Source organism: Peromyscus californicus, unplaced genomic scaffold (assembly GCF_007827085.1).
Source record: "Peromyscus californicus insignis strain IS unplaced genomic scaffold, ASM782708v3 Scaffold_12__1_contigs__length_115047231, whole genome shotgun sequence".
In the NCBI taxonomy this organism is placed as follows: Eukaryota; Metazoa; Chordata; class Mammalia; order Rodentia; family Cricetidae; genus Peromyscus; species Peromyscus californicus.
In genome coordinates, this window is record NW_026294413.1 from 80,425,241 (window position 1) to 80,441,474 (window position 16,234).

Consider the following 16,234-nt stretch of genomic DNA (forward strand, 5'->3'; position numbering starts at 1 on the left):
GAACAGAAAAAAAAAGCATCCTTCCTACTGTTTCTGTGTTATATGCATGTTCCCTCTGTCTCCATACTACTTGTGCCTATGGCCTGGTCCCTCTTAGTAATTATATGCAGTCTGTAAATCCTCTTCTGAAAAATGCCAAAGTTAAACACCCAGTATCTGGGTAAGAAATAGCTCAGTGGGTAACAACATTTACCATATAAGTCTAATGACATGAGTTTAATTCTCAGAACCCACAGAAAGATAGGAGATAACTGAATGCCCAGAGTTGGCCTCTGACTTCCACACATGTGTATGTACACGCACACCATGCACACACAGAATAGTAAATAACAGTGGTGTTAATCATACTGATAGTAGGACTAAAACAGTAGTAATTAAAATAATGAATAAAATTTAATCTATTGATTTCTATTGCTGGGTTCTATACTGAACCCTATAAAGTAGTTATAGTATTGATAATATCTCCAAATATAGCACATTCAGTATACTTTGTGTTCTGTAGAAAACAAAACAAAACTGTTTTTAAAAGAGAAATAGAAATGCTGTGTGTGTGTGTGTGTGTGTGTGTGTGTGTGTGTGTGTGTGTGTGTGTGTGTATGCGCACGCGTCTGCATGCACATGTATACACATTTGTGAACATGCATGTGATTATTTGCTTATGGGTCTTTGAATGTGCCCTTGCCATGATGTGCAGAGGAAGGCCAGAGACTAACTTTCAGTAGGTTTCTACTAAGGTTCTGGGAATTAAGCACAAGACTTGAACAGTAAGTACCTCCTTGAACCTGCTGAATGAACTTCACACAGTGCGCCATTTAACCAGCCCCACTACCGTTTATTTAGAAGAAATTCAATATTTTTAGTATAAGAATGAATCTTTACGGTTTACAGTTTTGTATTTAAAAGTAATTTAGATTTTTTGTTCCACCGTCCTCTGTCAACCTCTCCCCACTGTTTCTCCTATCTCTCCTTTTTCCTTTAAAAACCTGTGTGCCCTGATTCTTCAGTGCCATTGACGCCGCAGGCGCTTTCCTTCCTGCTTTCTACATTCTACTTGAGGCCTCTAACAAAACACATTAACAAAGGGATTTATTCAATGTAAGTATTATATGGCAGAGAGGAAATGATGGCTGATGAAGCAGTTATTGATAAATGTGACTGTTTTTATACAATGTTTGGTGAAAAGTTAAAAGTTGTTGGAAGATGATAAAAGGACAAAGGAGTTTGAACAAAAATTAACAAATCAAAAAAAGTTGACAAGTCATCTCTGTTCCTGTCGGTGTCCCTCATCTTCAGAGACTTGGGTGTTAGGTTCTTCTTGTCAGAAGGACACTTGAGGGAAAGATAAAAATTTCTTTCCTGCCTTTATTTCTCAAATTCCTTCATCTTAAAACACTCACCGTGCCAATACCATGTCATGGAATGTCCTGTTGTCAACTCTGAGCTGCTCATATCTCCTGGGTCTTGATCAGCCACTTGTTTGCATGCATATCTTGTATGATAAGCAATAGGGTATGTTTGTCTGTGGTTTCTGTATATTCTTAAGCTAAATGCTTTCTGAAGCAATAACCCCATCTTTCGTGTTCATTCACTTACTATTTGTTGATTGTTAACTACACAGAAAGTACCAGACAGTCATTTAGATTTGGAAATGCAAACGATAGGTCTTTCAACTAAGCCAAGAAAGTGTGTTAAGCTGGAAAATATAATTAACTAAAACTAATTTATGATAATAATGAATCTGCTGTGGCATTATCTAACATCAGCACACAGAATAGAGGTTGGACAGAATTTACTTCTGAAAATGAGATATAAAGGTTAGGAATGCAGCTCAGTACTACATACACTGTGGAGTTGTACACATGCGTCATCCCAGAACTTGGGAAGTGAAGGATCTACTAGTCCAGTCATCCTTGGTTGCACAGGGAGTTCCAGGCCAACCTGGGATACAGGAGGTATGAGAGGGTAGGGGGGAGAAAAGGGGAGGGAGGGAGGGAGGGAGGGAGGCAGGCAGGTAGAGGGAGTTCTAAATTGGAAAGCAGGAAGAGTTGGGAGGGCAGCCGAATGGAGTGCTGACCTGGGAGTGCTGCTTAAGGAATGGTTCTGTCACGAAGCTGCATGGGTTAGATAGAGGTCATGCTCTGTTGAGGAGAGGACATCGTAGGAAGCTCCCTCAAAATGGAGTAGATTGGGGAAAAACAAAGCTGAAGGCAGGGGAATAACTTTTGTAGTTGGTTGTAGTACCTCTAGAGGGTAGGGTTTGAGACAAGGTCAGTGGGTACAGACTTGTTTTCCAGGCGTTGAAAACGTCCTGGAGTTGGATGGTCAGGATGGTTACACACTTCCCATACACAGGGTGAACACTGTGGTCTGTTGACATGTTTAAGAAGACTCCACCTGATGAGCTTCCCCCCAACCCCCCCGCCCCCGCTCTCATTTTCAGTTGCTGTTCTTCATTTGATAGGTGCTTATTGTTATTTCCCAGTTTTGACGGTCCATGTTCTTTTCAGCTATGCTTTTAAGTTTTCCTAGAGTGCCTCCCTGGTTTTTCTGTCATGAAATTTCCTGTCTCTGGCTTATCTTTCAGTTAGTTTAGTGTCTAGGTGTCATTCTTCATCATTTAATTATGACTGAAATTAAAGCATATGGCATTATCTCAAACGTGATGGCTCTCAGGTATCATTGGCAGTTATATTGTCCTAAACATTGCAGTTGGGTGAAGAGAGAATTCATCTGAAAAGTGAAGTTAATATTAATAGAAATCTTTGAATATGTTGTTAAAGACTCTTAGTGTGTAGCTTAATATGCCATTTATTCAGCAACTATTTAAATTCGGGTGTAAATTTACTCAGTCTGATTCCTTGCATTAATAGTCATCGGCTTTTATAATCTCACTCATTTGCTGAGAAACCTCCATGTGCTTTATCACACCTGCAGACTATGCTTGCACTTTGTAAAGTGACATTTAATTATCCAGCCTAGGCCTATATTTCCCACTAGATTTTTTCCTGCCTATAGAGTTGCTCTGTTATTACACTTCTGATATTCCTTTGGTTATCTTTTTTATTAGTTCTGGCTAACATGTGCTCTTGTTTCCCAAGCTGTGCATTTGTAGGCCCCCGGTGATCCTGCAGCAAACCCACACCAAGTCCCCTGGATGTTTTGTGGGACTCACATACAACTGCTGCACTAACAAGGCCCCTTCCACCGGATGGTTTAGTTTTTCAAGGGCAGCTCAATGACATCTGTCATACACAAGAACCACTCCTCCAGATCATTCCCTTTTCGGGTTAGACTGCCCTATTGCTTTCAGTGACTTCACAGGTACTTTGCAAAGACAAATTTATTTGCAATTTCTGTGATTAAAAGGCAGTATGCAAAAGGTCAAGGTTAGGTAATGAGTAAATGTGCTGATGATCAGTCTGGGTCTGAGGCTGTGGGAGTTTGTAGTGCCCAAGACATACTCACTTAGAAAAATTAGTATTTTTGGTTGGAACTAACTACTTAATGAATGGGATTTCTTTTGTTCTGGGAACACCATAATTATATTCATAAGACACACTGTGTGCTATCCTATTTGCCTTTCTTTGAAGTCCATTTTTGTCAGTTCCAAAAATTCAAGCATATCTTTTACAGACAACTGATGATGTCATATATCTTCGGAAACCTTTTCTGATCCCTTCTATGGTGGTATTTGCTCCACCCAGGATCTTGGGCTATAAGCCCCGAAGGAGGAGGTGCTTCCTGCTGTTGTGCATGGCTTCTTATAAGCTAGCTCTTATAGTTTAACTCAACCCATAACTATTAAACTATGTATCACCATGTGTTCCATGACTTTACCTGGATCCCATTACATGTTGTTCCTAGGATGGCAGTCTGACATCTCTCCCACTCTACCTTTCTCTTTCCTGTCTCTCTCCTTGGATTTCATGCCTGCCTCTAAGCTCCCTTGTCATAGGCCAAAACAGCTTATTTACTAATCAATGGGAACAACATATATTCACAGCATACAGAAAGACACCCCCCAGCACCCTTCGTTGTAATTAATGCCTCGCCTGGGTGTTTTCTAGGAATATTTTGCTGTTTCTATTCTTATTTAAGTTGAATTAAACTAATTCAGGTATTTATACCAATAATGACTAGTTAGGCATTTCTGATTTTTACAGTATCCACAAGATCATACATTTTATAACTGAAGAGTAATTTAGTCTTTAGCAGCATCGATATCTCTCAGAGTGATACACTTCCTAGCTTTTGCCTGTCTAGCTCCTTTTCCATATTTCATTGATTATAGAATCAGCCCTTTAATTCCCTTATGTATCCTATTGAGGTGTTGGTTGAGATTGCATTCAAATTATGTGTCATTATTGTGCTACCTTCCTTGGGAGACATAAACTTCTGTTCACCCAGATAGAATACCAATGACAGATCAAAGTAATGATTCCATCAAAGTACGCTTTGATAAACCAATGAGTTTATGGGGCTTACTTGCAAGGAAGGGTGAGGGTTACTTCTGGAAGTGTCACTGAAAAGTCCCACTCAGTGTAGATGATAGCCTCCCAAAAGCTACATAGTTAGAGAAATTAATCTTCCACATTCTGTGTCCTTTTATCACAGCGGTTCTCAACTTTCCTAAAGTTGCCACTCTTGAATACAGTTCCTTGTGTTGTGGTGACCCCCAACTGTAAAATCATTTTCGTTGCTACTTCATAAGTATAATTTTGCTACTGTTACAAATTGTATTGTAAATATCTTATATGCAGGATATCTGATATGTGACCCCTATGAAAGGGTTGTTTGAACCCCAAATGGGTTGTGACCCACAGGTTGAGAACCACTGCTCTAGTACCTCTAGAGACTCTGCTGCCAAAGGCCACTATGCAGCCAAAGATGACCTTAAACTCCCAATCTTTCTGCCTCTAATCAAGTGCTGGGATTACAGACATGTACCACCATGCTTACTTTCATGATTTTTATTTGAGAGCATTTATGTAGAATCCTTATTTCTTATATTGCTGAAACATGCACAGGTTACATGTAGCCAGAATTTTTTTATTATTTATTTAAAATTTTTTTCAATTTACATACCAACCAGAGTTTTCCATCCCATCCCTTCTCCTGTTCCCCCCACATACACACCCTCCCTTGTCCAACCCCCCATCCACTCCTCCAAAAGAGTAAGACCTCCTATGGGGAGTCAACAAAGCCCCTCCCCGCCCACATCAAATATGTAGCCAGAATTTTAAGAGTCACTATAAATTTTAGCTTACTGTTTAATTTTTCACAATTTTTTTCCCCTGCATTTCTTTCAGAGTTTGTTGGTATGCACTAATTTCAGTGGGAATGCCAGGCTTCTCGTTCCCTGAACCGGGGCATATGATGTCAGGCCCTGTCAGAGGTCACAGGCTTGCCCTGCCTTTTGTCTAGTATCAGAGACTTCTGTACTTGCACCTTTCTGGTTTTATGCTCTAGTTGCCGTGGCACAAGCGTAATTTCTCCACATCCCCAACAACACTTATTTTCTACTCTTTTCATAGTGGCATTCAAGATCAGTATTAAATAACATTTGATTGTGCTTTTGATTTTTTCTTTCCCGGATGATTAGTGCTGTTGAGCATCTTCATTTGCTTATTGGCCTTTTGGGTGGTTAGAAACACAAATGCTCAACAACTTTGGTCATATTTCAGTCAGGTTATTTGTTTCATTGTGGTGTTGTAGAAGTTTCTTAGATATTAACCTCTCATCAGATGTACAATTGCCCTTTTACTTTATTGATTATTCCTTTTGCTATTCAGTAGGTCTAAGTTTGTTGTAGTCATAGTTATTTACTTTTGCTTTATTTGACTTGTTTTGTTATAATTCCTTAGAAAACATTGACAAATTCAGTGTCTGGAAGCTTTCCCAGGATATTTTTACTTCTGAGTTTTCTTTCTCTTAGAACTTTCCTAGTTTCAGAGATATCCTAGAGAATAGTCTACACACGTGGATGCTTTTGGTTTGGGGTTTTGTTGCTATGCAGGAGATTGAACCATTTGGCTTTATACAAGGCCCTGCAAGTGCTTACCACTAAGCCATATTCCTAGCTAGACCTTAGTTTTTAAGATTGGGTTTTCTTGTTGAATTCAGACTGGCTTTGAACTCATTCTGTATCCCAAGATGGCCTCCCAAGCCCCAACTGGAGCCTCTATCTCCCAATGCTAGAATTACTTAGATGGACCATTCTCTAAACCCTTCCTTGTTTTTGTGTGTGGTTTGGGGTTTCTGTCAAACAGGTTCATCCAGTTTATTCAACAAGTCTTCTGTACATAGACTTTGTTGTTTGTAACTTTATTTCATTTTAGATAAAATATAAATGCTTACATCTGTAGCATTGTATGTGCATTTTAAGGCTAAATCTCTTGAAACAGGACTCCTTGTCATCAGGCAGTTAGCTTATGTCACTCCTGTAGCTTTCTTTATCTTTATTTATGTCCTCATTCCTTTGCCCCTCAAATGTATGTGTGTATATATGTAATTATATATGTATATATACATTTGTGTACTCATTATTGAAAATGTATTTATCAAAATCTATGTTGGTGCTTTTTTATTTTAAAATTTTATTTACATTTTATCTGTATGAGTGTTTTGCCTTTATGCAAATAAGCATGTAAATACCCATGGAGGTCAGAAGAAGTCATTGGGTACATTGGAACTAGAACTATAGGCAGTTGTGAGCTGCAATATGGGTGTTGAGAATTGAACCTGGACTTTTAGCAAGTGTTCTTTTTTTTTTTTTTTTTTTTTTTTGTAGGTTCCATTGGTTTTTTTTTTTTTTAATTTATTTTGCAATACAATTCAATTCTACATATCAGCAACGGATTCCCTTGTTCTCCCCCCTCCCGTCCCCCTCACCTTCCCCCCAACCCCCCCCCATTCCCATCTCCTCCAGGGCAAAGCCTTCCCCACAGACTGAGGTCAACCTGGTAGACTCAGTCCAGGTAGGTCTAGTCCCATCCTCCCAGGCCGAGCCAAACAATCCTGCATAGGCCCCAGGTTTCAAACAGCCAACTCATGCAATGAGCACAAGATCTGGTCCCACTGCCTGGATGCCTCCCAAACAGATCAAGCCAATCAACTGTCTCACCCATTCAGAGGGCCTGATCCAGTGGGGACCCCTCAGCCATTGGTTCATAGTTCATGTGTTTCCATTCATTTGGCTATTTGTCCCTGTCCTTTATCCAACCTTGGTCTCAACAATTCTCGCTCATATAAACCCTCCTCATTCTTGCTAATTGGACTCCCAGAGATCCACCCGGGGCCTAGTCATGGATCTCTGCATCCAGATCCCTCAGTAGTTGGATGAGGTTTCTAGCACAACAATTAGGGTGTTTGGCCATCCCATCACCAGAGTAGGTCAGTTCGGGCTGTCTCTCGACCATTGCCAGCAGTCTGTTGTGTGGGTATCTTTGTGGATTTCTGTGGGCCTCTCTAGCACTTTGCTTCTTCCTATTCTCATGTGGTCTTCATTTACCATGGTCTCCTATTCCTTGTTCTCCCTCTCTGTTGTTGATCCAGCTGGGATCTCCCGCTCCCCCAAGCTCTCTTTCCCTCAACCCTCGCCTTTCATTACCCCCACTCGTGTCCAGGCTGTTCATGTAGATCTCATTCCATTTCTCTGTCATTGGGCGATCCCTGTGTCTTTCTTGGGGTCCTGTTTTCCAGGTAGCCTCCCTGGTGATGTGAGTAGCAGACAAGTCATCCTTGTTTCATGTCTAGTATCCTGCTATGAGTGAGTACATACCATGTTTGTCTTTCTGAGTCTGGGTTACCTCACTCAGGATGATTTTTTCTAGATCCATCCATTTGTCTGCAAACCTCATGATGCCATTGTTTTTCTCTGCTGAGTAGTATTCCATTGTGTATATGTACCACATTTTGTTTATCCATTCTTCAGTTGAAGGGTATCTGGGTTGTTTCCATGTTCTGGCTATTACAAACAATGCTGATATGAACATAGCTGAACAAGTGCCCTTATGGTGTGGTTGAGCATTTCTTGGGTATATGCCCAAGAGTGGTATAGCTGGATCTTGGGGGAGATGGTGGCGCACACCTTTAATCCCAGCACTCGGGAGGCAGAGGCAGGCGGATCTCTGTGAGTTCGAGGCCAGCCTGGGCTACCAAGTAGCAAGTGTTCTTAACCATTAAACCATCTCTCCAGCTCCCCCCCCCTTTTTTAACTTAATATACAGAGAATTTTAACAACTATATTTGGAACAAAGAAAGATGATCTCTTTAGAATCACTAATAAAAGATGAGAAGCCTTCAGGGACTTGAGCTAATTTAAAGAGTTCAAATCAGTGAAAACCATGCATATTAAAAGAAATCCATGATGAATCATTTACAACAAAAATACTTAAGTTTACAAGAATCACTTTAATGACATGATGAGATATTTGTAGTTAGAATTTTAACATTTCTATCTTTAAAAAATTTAATATTCATACATGCATAAATGTTTTTGTATCAAATCCTCCCATCCCTCCCCTGCTCACTACCACTTTTGTGCTCACTCTCTCACTTCATGTGCACTCTCTCTCTCTCTCTCTCTCTCTCTCTCTCTCTCTCTCTCTCTCTCTCTCTCTCTCTCTCTCGTCTGTATGAGCAAAAGTATAGGACCATCTATCTGCCAAAGCATGGTTAGCCTCTCAGAGCCAGCATTTCTAAAGAATGCTGACTTTTCCAACTCCAGCAGCAATCAATTGCCAATGGGTCCTCAAATAGGGATAGGGCTTCATGAGCTCCTCCCTTATCAGTTCTGTGATTTTGGCAGGTTTCAGCTCCTGCTCGTCTTATTCACCCAGTAATAGCCACAGTGAGTGTTAATGTGCAACAGTCCTCTCATCTCATGTAAATGTTGTTCCACTGTGGAGATTCTCTGCCCTTTCAACCTCAGTCGTCCCTGGGCTGTGAGATAATGGCTATGATATAGATGGCTCATTTTGAGCTGTGCATTCCACAATATCTTATTCTATATCTGTTGACTTAATTAATTGCCATTTACTTTAAAAAGTAGCTTCTGTGATGAAAGCTCAGAAGTCCACCCTCAATCCAGAACTGAACACTTTTCTTCGTGTTTGGTGTGGGGAGTAAGACAGAGTCTCATAGGACCTCATACAAATTTGCAAAGTAGCCAAGACTGGACATTTAACTCTTGATTCTCCTGCCTGCATCTCCCAGGTATTGGAATTTCAGACATAAACCACCATGCTCAGCCATATTTTTTGACATTTATCATTTTAATGGTATTAAGCATGATTATGCTTTAGCATAATTTATGGATGAATTATTTCAAGAAGTATAAAATATTGATTTTAACAGCTGATAGGTATTGCTTATTGTATCATGGGTACTGTGCTCAGTTTTACATACGTATTAACCTATGTTATTTAAAGCTACCTTATAAAGCATGTTGTTATCATTTCCCCATTTTACAGATGAGAGAAATAAACTGTCGACAGGCTAAGTGAAGCCAAGAGGGTAGCTCATATCTATAATCCCAGAATTAAAGAGGCTGAGACAGGAGCACTGCTATGAATTTTAGGTTAGCTATGTTCTACAGTAAGTTCTAGGCCAGCCTGAGCTACAATGTGAGACCTGTATAACAACAAAAAAAATTTAAGGGAAAAAAAGGTTGAAAGATCAAGTGATATGTTATTAATACCACAATTAATCAGGGGCAAACATTTTATCAAAACAGTCTTCAAAGTGAATTCTGTATTTTTCCATGACAATGCTGTGCTAGCTCATTTTATTGGCACTTAACTTTATTTTCCTGTAAACAGCCAGCATTTGATTTAATGTCTGTATAACTTGAGCTTCTGAATTCTAATGTACTGTTTTCTATGTCCACTCACTAAACTCTCTACATCTATTCCTCATGAAGTAGAGTAAGATGCGTATGACTGTTTTGTCACGGTTCTTATCCTAAGCGGTAGTGCAGTGTTGAAGTTCCATTTATCGTCATCACAGAGCATGCCTTGCAGGCCAGCATCCATAGAAGAGTCCTGCATTATCTGTACTGTTTCTGACCCATTCAGTCATTTATGTTCTTGCTTTTCAGTGGATGATTCAGGAGCCACACAAAGCAGCAACATTCTTTGGGTGCATTGGGATAGATAAATTTGGGGAGATCCTGAAGAGTAAAGCTGCTGAAGCACATGTGGATGCTCATTACTACGAGCAGAATGAGCAGCCAACTGGAACCTGCGCTGCATGCATCACTGGTGGCAACAGGTAAGTCATTATCAACCAGGAACACCCTCTCCTCAGAGCTGTGTAAACATTGACAAAACCCGAATTTCAGTTTGAAATAAACTTCACGTTGATAATCATTTCTAATGTTCAGTAAACTCTTCTTCTTTGTGTTATTTTTTACCTTATTGTGTTTAATTTTTTTACTATTTAAGAATGGCATACATGTGTACAATATGGTTTGATAAAATCTACTCCCCTATTCCCCCAATACACAATTTCTGCCTCAAAACTTCTTGTATTCTGTTTTGTTGTTATAGATGCAGGTGAAATCTTACACATGTTTTTAGTTTGTTTTGTTTTGTTTTTTAATAGTTTTTCGAGACAGGGTTTCTCTGTGTAGCCCTGGCCATCCTGGAACTTACTTTATAGACCAGGCTGGCCTTGAACTCAGAGATCCACCTGCCTCTGCCTCCTGAGTGCTGGAATTAAAGGTGTGCACCACCACCGCCCAGCCTGGCAGGTTGTTGAAGAATTTAATCTCTGAAGAATTCCCACAGTAGCCGCACCACTTTGTGTGCCCAACATGGAATAATTATTCTGCTTTCCCTGCATCCATAGCAGCACTTGTTGGACTTTTTTTTTTTTTAAATCTTAGTCATTGTCAACCATGTAGTTATTTTATTTGGTTTTAGCTTTACTTTATTTGAGACAGCATCTTACGCTGTAGGTCAGGTGTCCTCAAACTCTTAGCGGTCTTTCCACCAGGAGTGAGCCTTCAGGCCCATCTTCCGTTTTTGTTTTTTATTGTTGAATAAAATTTCTTGTATTTATTTATGTGTTGTGGTGGTGTGTTCGTATGATATGTGTGCGTACCATGGCACACAGGTAGGAACCAGAGGATAGCTTGGTGAAGCTGTTTCTCTCCTACTGCCTTTATATGGCTTCCCAGGAGTGAACTCGGTCACCAGGTGTGCATCGTCAGACACGCTCCTTTAGCTACTGGGCCATCTCACAGGCCTGCCTTTTGTGTTCTTAAGTTTGTTTTTGTTAGACCTTCTTTTAAATTCATAAGGGATATTGCAGTGAAAGCTTGAGATTATCTAATGTAGTCTCTACCTTGTATAATTAGACTTAGGGAAAGAAAATGAGGTTTTTTTTGGGGGGTGGGCAGGATTTACATCTTGTAATTTGGTGAACTTGCGTTAGAAAAGAAAGAATTATCTTGTCAGCATAACCTGATAACAAAGTATCAAAATCTGCTTATAAAAGCATGTGTGCCACATAGCTTAATGTTTAACCAATGTTAAACACCACTAGTCTTGACAATGCACCATTCAGTCAGCAACCAAGCCAAATCATAAGCCAAGTCATAGCTCATACCTGTACACTTGCAGCATTTAAGAGGCCAAAACAGGAAAATCACGAGTTTGCTATCCAGGATGAGCTACACAATTGGATCCTGCATGTGGAGTATGGAGATGGGAGTGGTGGTGGAGGAAGACACACACACACACACACACACACACACACACACACACACACACACACACACACGTTTTTATTACATTTCAGAAGTCTTTATTGTTCAGATAGCAAAGTGGCACCACACTACAGCAATGTGAGCCCCTGGGGTCGCTCTACAACAGACGGTCATTGGCACTACTGTTCTTGAAATCAACAGAAAACAAAAGACACTCAGGAAAAGAAACAGGGGTCAAGCAACCAGAGCAGGTCACAGGGCTGTAGAGTGACTAAATATGACATTTTCCACAGTCAAATATGCTATATTAAAACAAATCAGAGAGGCGCAGATGGTGCGTGCCACGGGTTGAGGGCTGCCTGCTGTCACTTTTCCAGTTAGACATGGAAAGGACTAAAATGAGTAGCTCTTCATTTTACATCTTGCAGTGAGCTGCTTTCAAACCCTTTTCAAAATCTTGGATATGTAGCAGAAAGATCCAAACACACCCCACAAGCATATGAGCCTAGTCCCTAGTGGGAAAGTCCCCCAGCCTGGGCCACAAAGTAGAAAAGTTCATAGAGCTTGTGGTTGGTATTGTTAGTCCCAGCCCTCCTGTCTGCCAACTTTACTTAGAAAATTCTTCCTCATATGAACATCTGATATATCTCTCAGGGCCTCCCTTGCATTGGTTTTATTTACTTATTGTTTTATAGCTATGCAGGTATTCCTGTAGTTACACATACATTTCTAATATTATTAGCACCACATCAGTAGAGCCTTCTTTCTCCTTTGCATGGGGAAATCAAAATCACTGTCTTTGTTAGGGTTTTATAAAATCCTCAGAATTTACCTCCTTTAAATTTTGACCCACTACACATTTTGTACATGGTTTGGTTTATCTGAGTTTTGAGACAGGGTCTGTAGATACAGCCCTGGATGGCCTGGAATTTGCTTAATAGACTTAACCAGTATCAAACTTAAATCTGTCCTCCTTCTGCCTCCCACGGTGTCAAGATTATAGGTGTACCATGCCTGGCTGTGTTCTCTATACTCAGAAATACGTAATTTGTCCTCCATTCTTTGTGCTGTTTTTCAATCCTGGTCCATTCCTTTGCTGGTAAAGTTTTTTACCAAGTTAACGTAAGCTAGAGTCATTTGGTCAAAAGGAAACTTAAATTGAGAAAATGCTTCCGCCAAATGAACCTGTAGGCCTGTCCATGGGGCATTTTCTTGATTAATGATTGATGTGTGGGAACCCAGCCCACTGTGGGCAGTACCACCCCAGGCAGGTGGTCCTGAGTTATATAGAAAGCTAGCAAAGCAATTTATGAGAAGCACGCTTGTAAGCAGTGTTCCTCCATGGTCTCTGTATCATCAGCTCCTGCTTCCAGGTTCCAAACCTCTTGAGCTCCTGTCCTGCCTTCCTTCAGTGATGGATGGTGACCTGGAAGTGTAATCGATGTAAACCCTCTTCTCCCCAAGTTGTTCTTGTTTGTGGTGTTAATCATAGCAAATAGAAAGAATGTTAAGACAATCCCCTTTCTGACCTTCTTTATTTTGGTTTCCGGCTTGCCTCCAGCAGAATCATATTAGGACCTGACACAATTCAGGGTGCTGACAATCAGTGTGGGCAATAGTCATAAAATATCTAACACAGAACTTTCAAGAATAATTAGGGAACAGAAGTAATTTTCAGACCTTTCCTTTAACGTGTTTTTTTTGTTTTGTTTTGTTTGTGAATAGGGGAACTTGATTGTTTTTAGGTCTCAATTAAATTATTCATCATTCAAACTAAAGTCTCTATATATTCAGCTATCCACTATTCAAATGTACTTGTTGGAGCTTTGCCTCTTACAGTTTTCCTAAAAGAAATTTTATTCTTCAAGTGTGGTTTTCCCATTAATGACAAATGGATCGAATTTTTCTTCTGACATCACAAAGACTAGAATAAAATTGCTAAGTTGTCTTTATATACTAAGTTGCTATTTTAAAGAACGATTATTAGGTCCTTCAGATGTCAAAAACTCAATTTGTCCATCACTGTTATGGCCTTAGTGACCCATGTTATTCATGGGAGTGGGGCTGGGAATGGGGCACAGTTGGTAGAGCATTGTACTGGTGTGCACACATCCTTGGGTCCCATGCCCAGCACTGCATAAACAGGATGTGGCAGCCCATGTCTGTAATCCTAGCACCGAGGAGGTAGACAAAAGGATAAGAAGTTCAGTGCTGCCAGGCAGTGGTGGCTCACGCCTTTAATCCCAGTACCCGGGAGGCAGAGCCAGGCAGATCTCTGTGAGTTCAAGGCCAGCCTGGGCTACAGAGTGACTTCCAGGACAGGCACCAAAACTACACAGAGAAACCCTGTCTCGAAAAACCAGAAAAAGAAGAAGGAGGAGGAGGAGGAGGAAGAAGAAGAGGAAGAAGAAGAAGGAGAAGAAGAAGGAGAAGAAGGAGAAGAAAAGTTGTTCAAAGCCATCCTCTGCTACATCGTGCATTCAAATTCAGCCTGGGATACATGAGACCTAGTCTGGAATTTAAGAAAAAAGATGTGAGAACTCTGAAATGGTCAGAGGGTGCAGGGGACTCTAATTCATAATACAAATGCTGGAGGGTGGCAGAATGGGTAGATTTTTCTTTTAGGCAGCTTCTGGTAAGTAAAACTTAGAACTCAATATAGTTTTGTGATTAAAATAAAAGTTAACATGAAAGTGTTTTAATGAAAAATCCCTACGTCATGATTAGGTTGTTTTATATGTGAGCAGTGGATTCAATCCCTGGCACCAGACAAAAGAAATGGTACTGATGCTTTATGTTTGTGGTTTGTATTTGAGTGTATTCTTGAGATTCCTCATATTTTCCTACTTTTGTTTTAATATAAACAGATGTGTCATTCAGGAATAAATTAACATGGATGAATGGAAAATTGTTTTGGAAGAGAAACTTTTCTTGTAGATAGAGGAACTAAATATCTCCAAAGTCCCAAACGATGAGGTCATTTTTCTAAAAGCCATAATTGTTGCTGTTTTAATTTTTTTAATAGATAAAAAAAATGCCAACAAATTTTGTAAATCTTAGGTCTGAATGAAGAAAGATTTATAATTATGTGAAATGTAAATAATTTTTTATTTCGTTAAATTTAATTGTTGGGTTAAAACTAAGTAATTTCAGTGGCACTTAAAACCAGATTTTAAATTTAGTATGCTGTTTAAATTTTCCGCCTATAAAATAACCCTGTCCAGGAGTTTTTAGCTACAGGACTTGGTTCTAATTGATTCCAGTCCTTAAAATGTAATAGTTGCAAATTTATTCCTCACAGTAAATATGATCTACGTTTATATGTACATTTTATGAAATTAATCCCATATTGGACTCTTAAAGCATTAAATTAAATAGTCAATTATAGTCTGTTGGTCATATTTTTATAAAGATATTTTTCTACCATAAAAATGAAATTTTGGTTTATATAGATTTCCTATTTCAGAATGACCTAGTAGCCTATTTCTTAACTGCATTTTGAACTGTATTAATATATAAAACCTGTATTAATATATTATATAAAAAATAAACCTTATTTTGGAGTTAAAAAGAAACTCATATACCAGCCTTAGAATTTTAGGTAATACTTAGGCTGGTTACCTTGTCTCTTGTCCTAAAGACATCACACACCTCCCTGTCTTCACCATCTACAATACTAGCTTTTGAAGAGTTTGTTCATTTCTGTATAAAATGACTGGCTAGTTTTTTAATCTTTATAAGTAAAACATATTTCCTACTTCTTGGGTTTTTAGGTCCCTTGTTGCTAACCTTGCTGCTGCCAATTGTTACAAAAAGGAAAAGCATCTTGATCTGGAGAAGAACTGGATGTTGGTGGAGAAGGCCAAAGTGTACTACATAGCTGTAAGTGCTACTTCATATTTGGAGCCATAGTCACATGATAGACAATAGCTGTCCGCTGGACCTGCTCAAAACATCACAAGATAATGTACCTCTGGCAAGCATATGCTCAATTCACTATCACACAATAGAAATAATCTTTATGGCTATGTGCTGTGTGTTAACCACCTTCAAGTCTACTGCTTTAGAGATAGTATAAATAACTTCTCAGTCGCACAGAATTCTATTAAATCAGTTTCATGAGATCTTTTGAAATAGTTTTACAAACATATTTTTTAGCAACTTACCATTAATGATATAAACATTGTGGAAAACAGTAGTAATATAAGTATTTGATATAAGCACTACTAACAGTTTGAGCTTATTTGCCTAAAAAGTATCATAATTGCTATTTATTCCATAGTAATTAGCATGACACCTTTTAATTTAATATTTCAGAAACACTGATTGTGACAAATCTCTTAAATTTGGAAATAGGGTAGCATATAATTTAAGTTCTCTGACATAAAAATAATTGGTTAAGAATTAACTTCTAAGGTAGAAGTACACTAAAGATTCTCTTGAGTTAACCACCCCACAATTACCTTGCTGTTCCATGACTTTAACATGGCCTCTCAAACAGGAGTATATACCTGTTACTAA

General features: G+C 39.2%; 1 protein-coding gene across 3 annotated transcripts in view; it reads left to right on the forward strand.

The window, feature by feature from the left end:
- Adk (adenosine kinase) overlaps positions 1–16,234 on the forward strand; it is a 409,106-nt gene that overhangs the window by 182,391 nt on the left and 210,481 nt on the right. For all 3 annotated transcript variants that reach the window (XM_052733565.1, XM_052733567.1, XM_052733566.1), the window contains exons 5-6: positions 10,100–10,272; positions 15,487–15,595. In XM_052733565.1, coding sequence (XP_052589525.1) covers positions 10,100–10,272; positions 15,487–15,595 — 282 coding nt within the window. The remainder of the gene's footprint in view (positions 1–10,099; positions 10,273–15,486; positions 15,596–16,234) is intronic.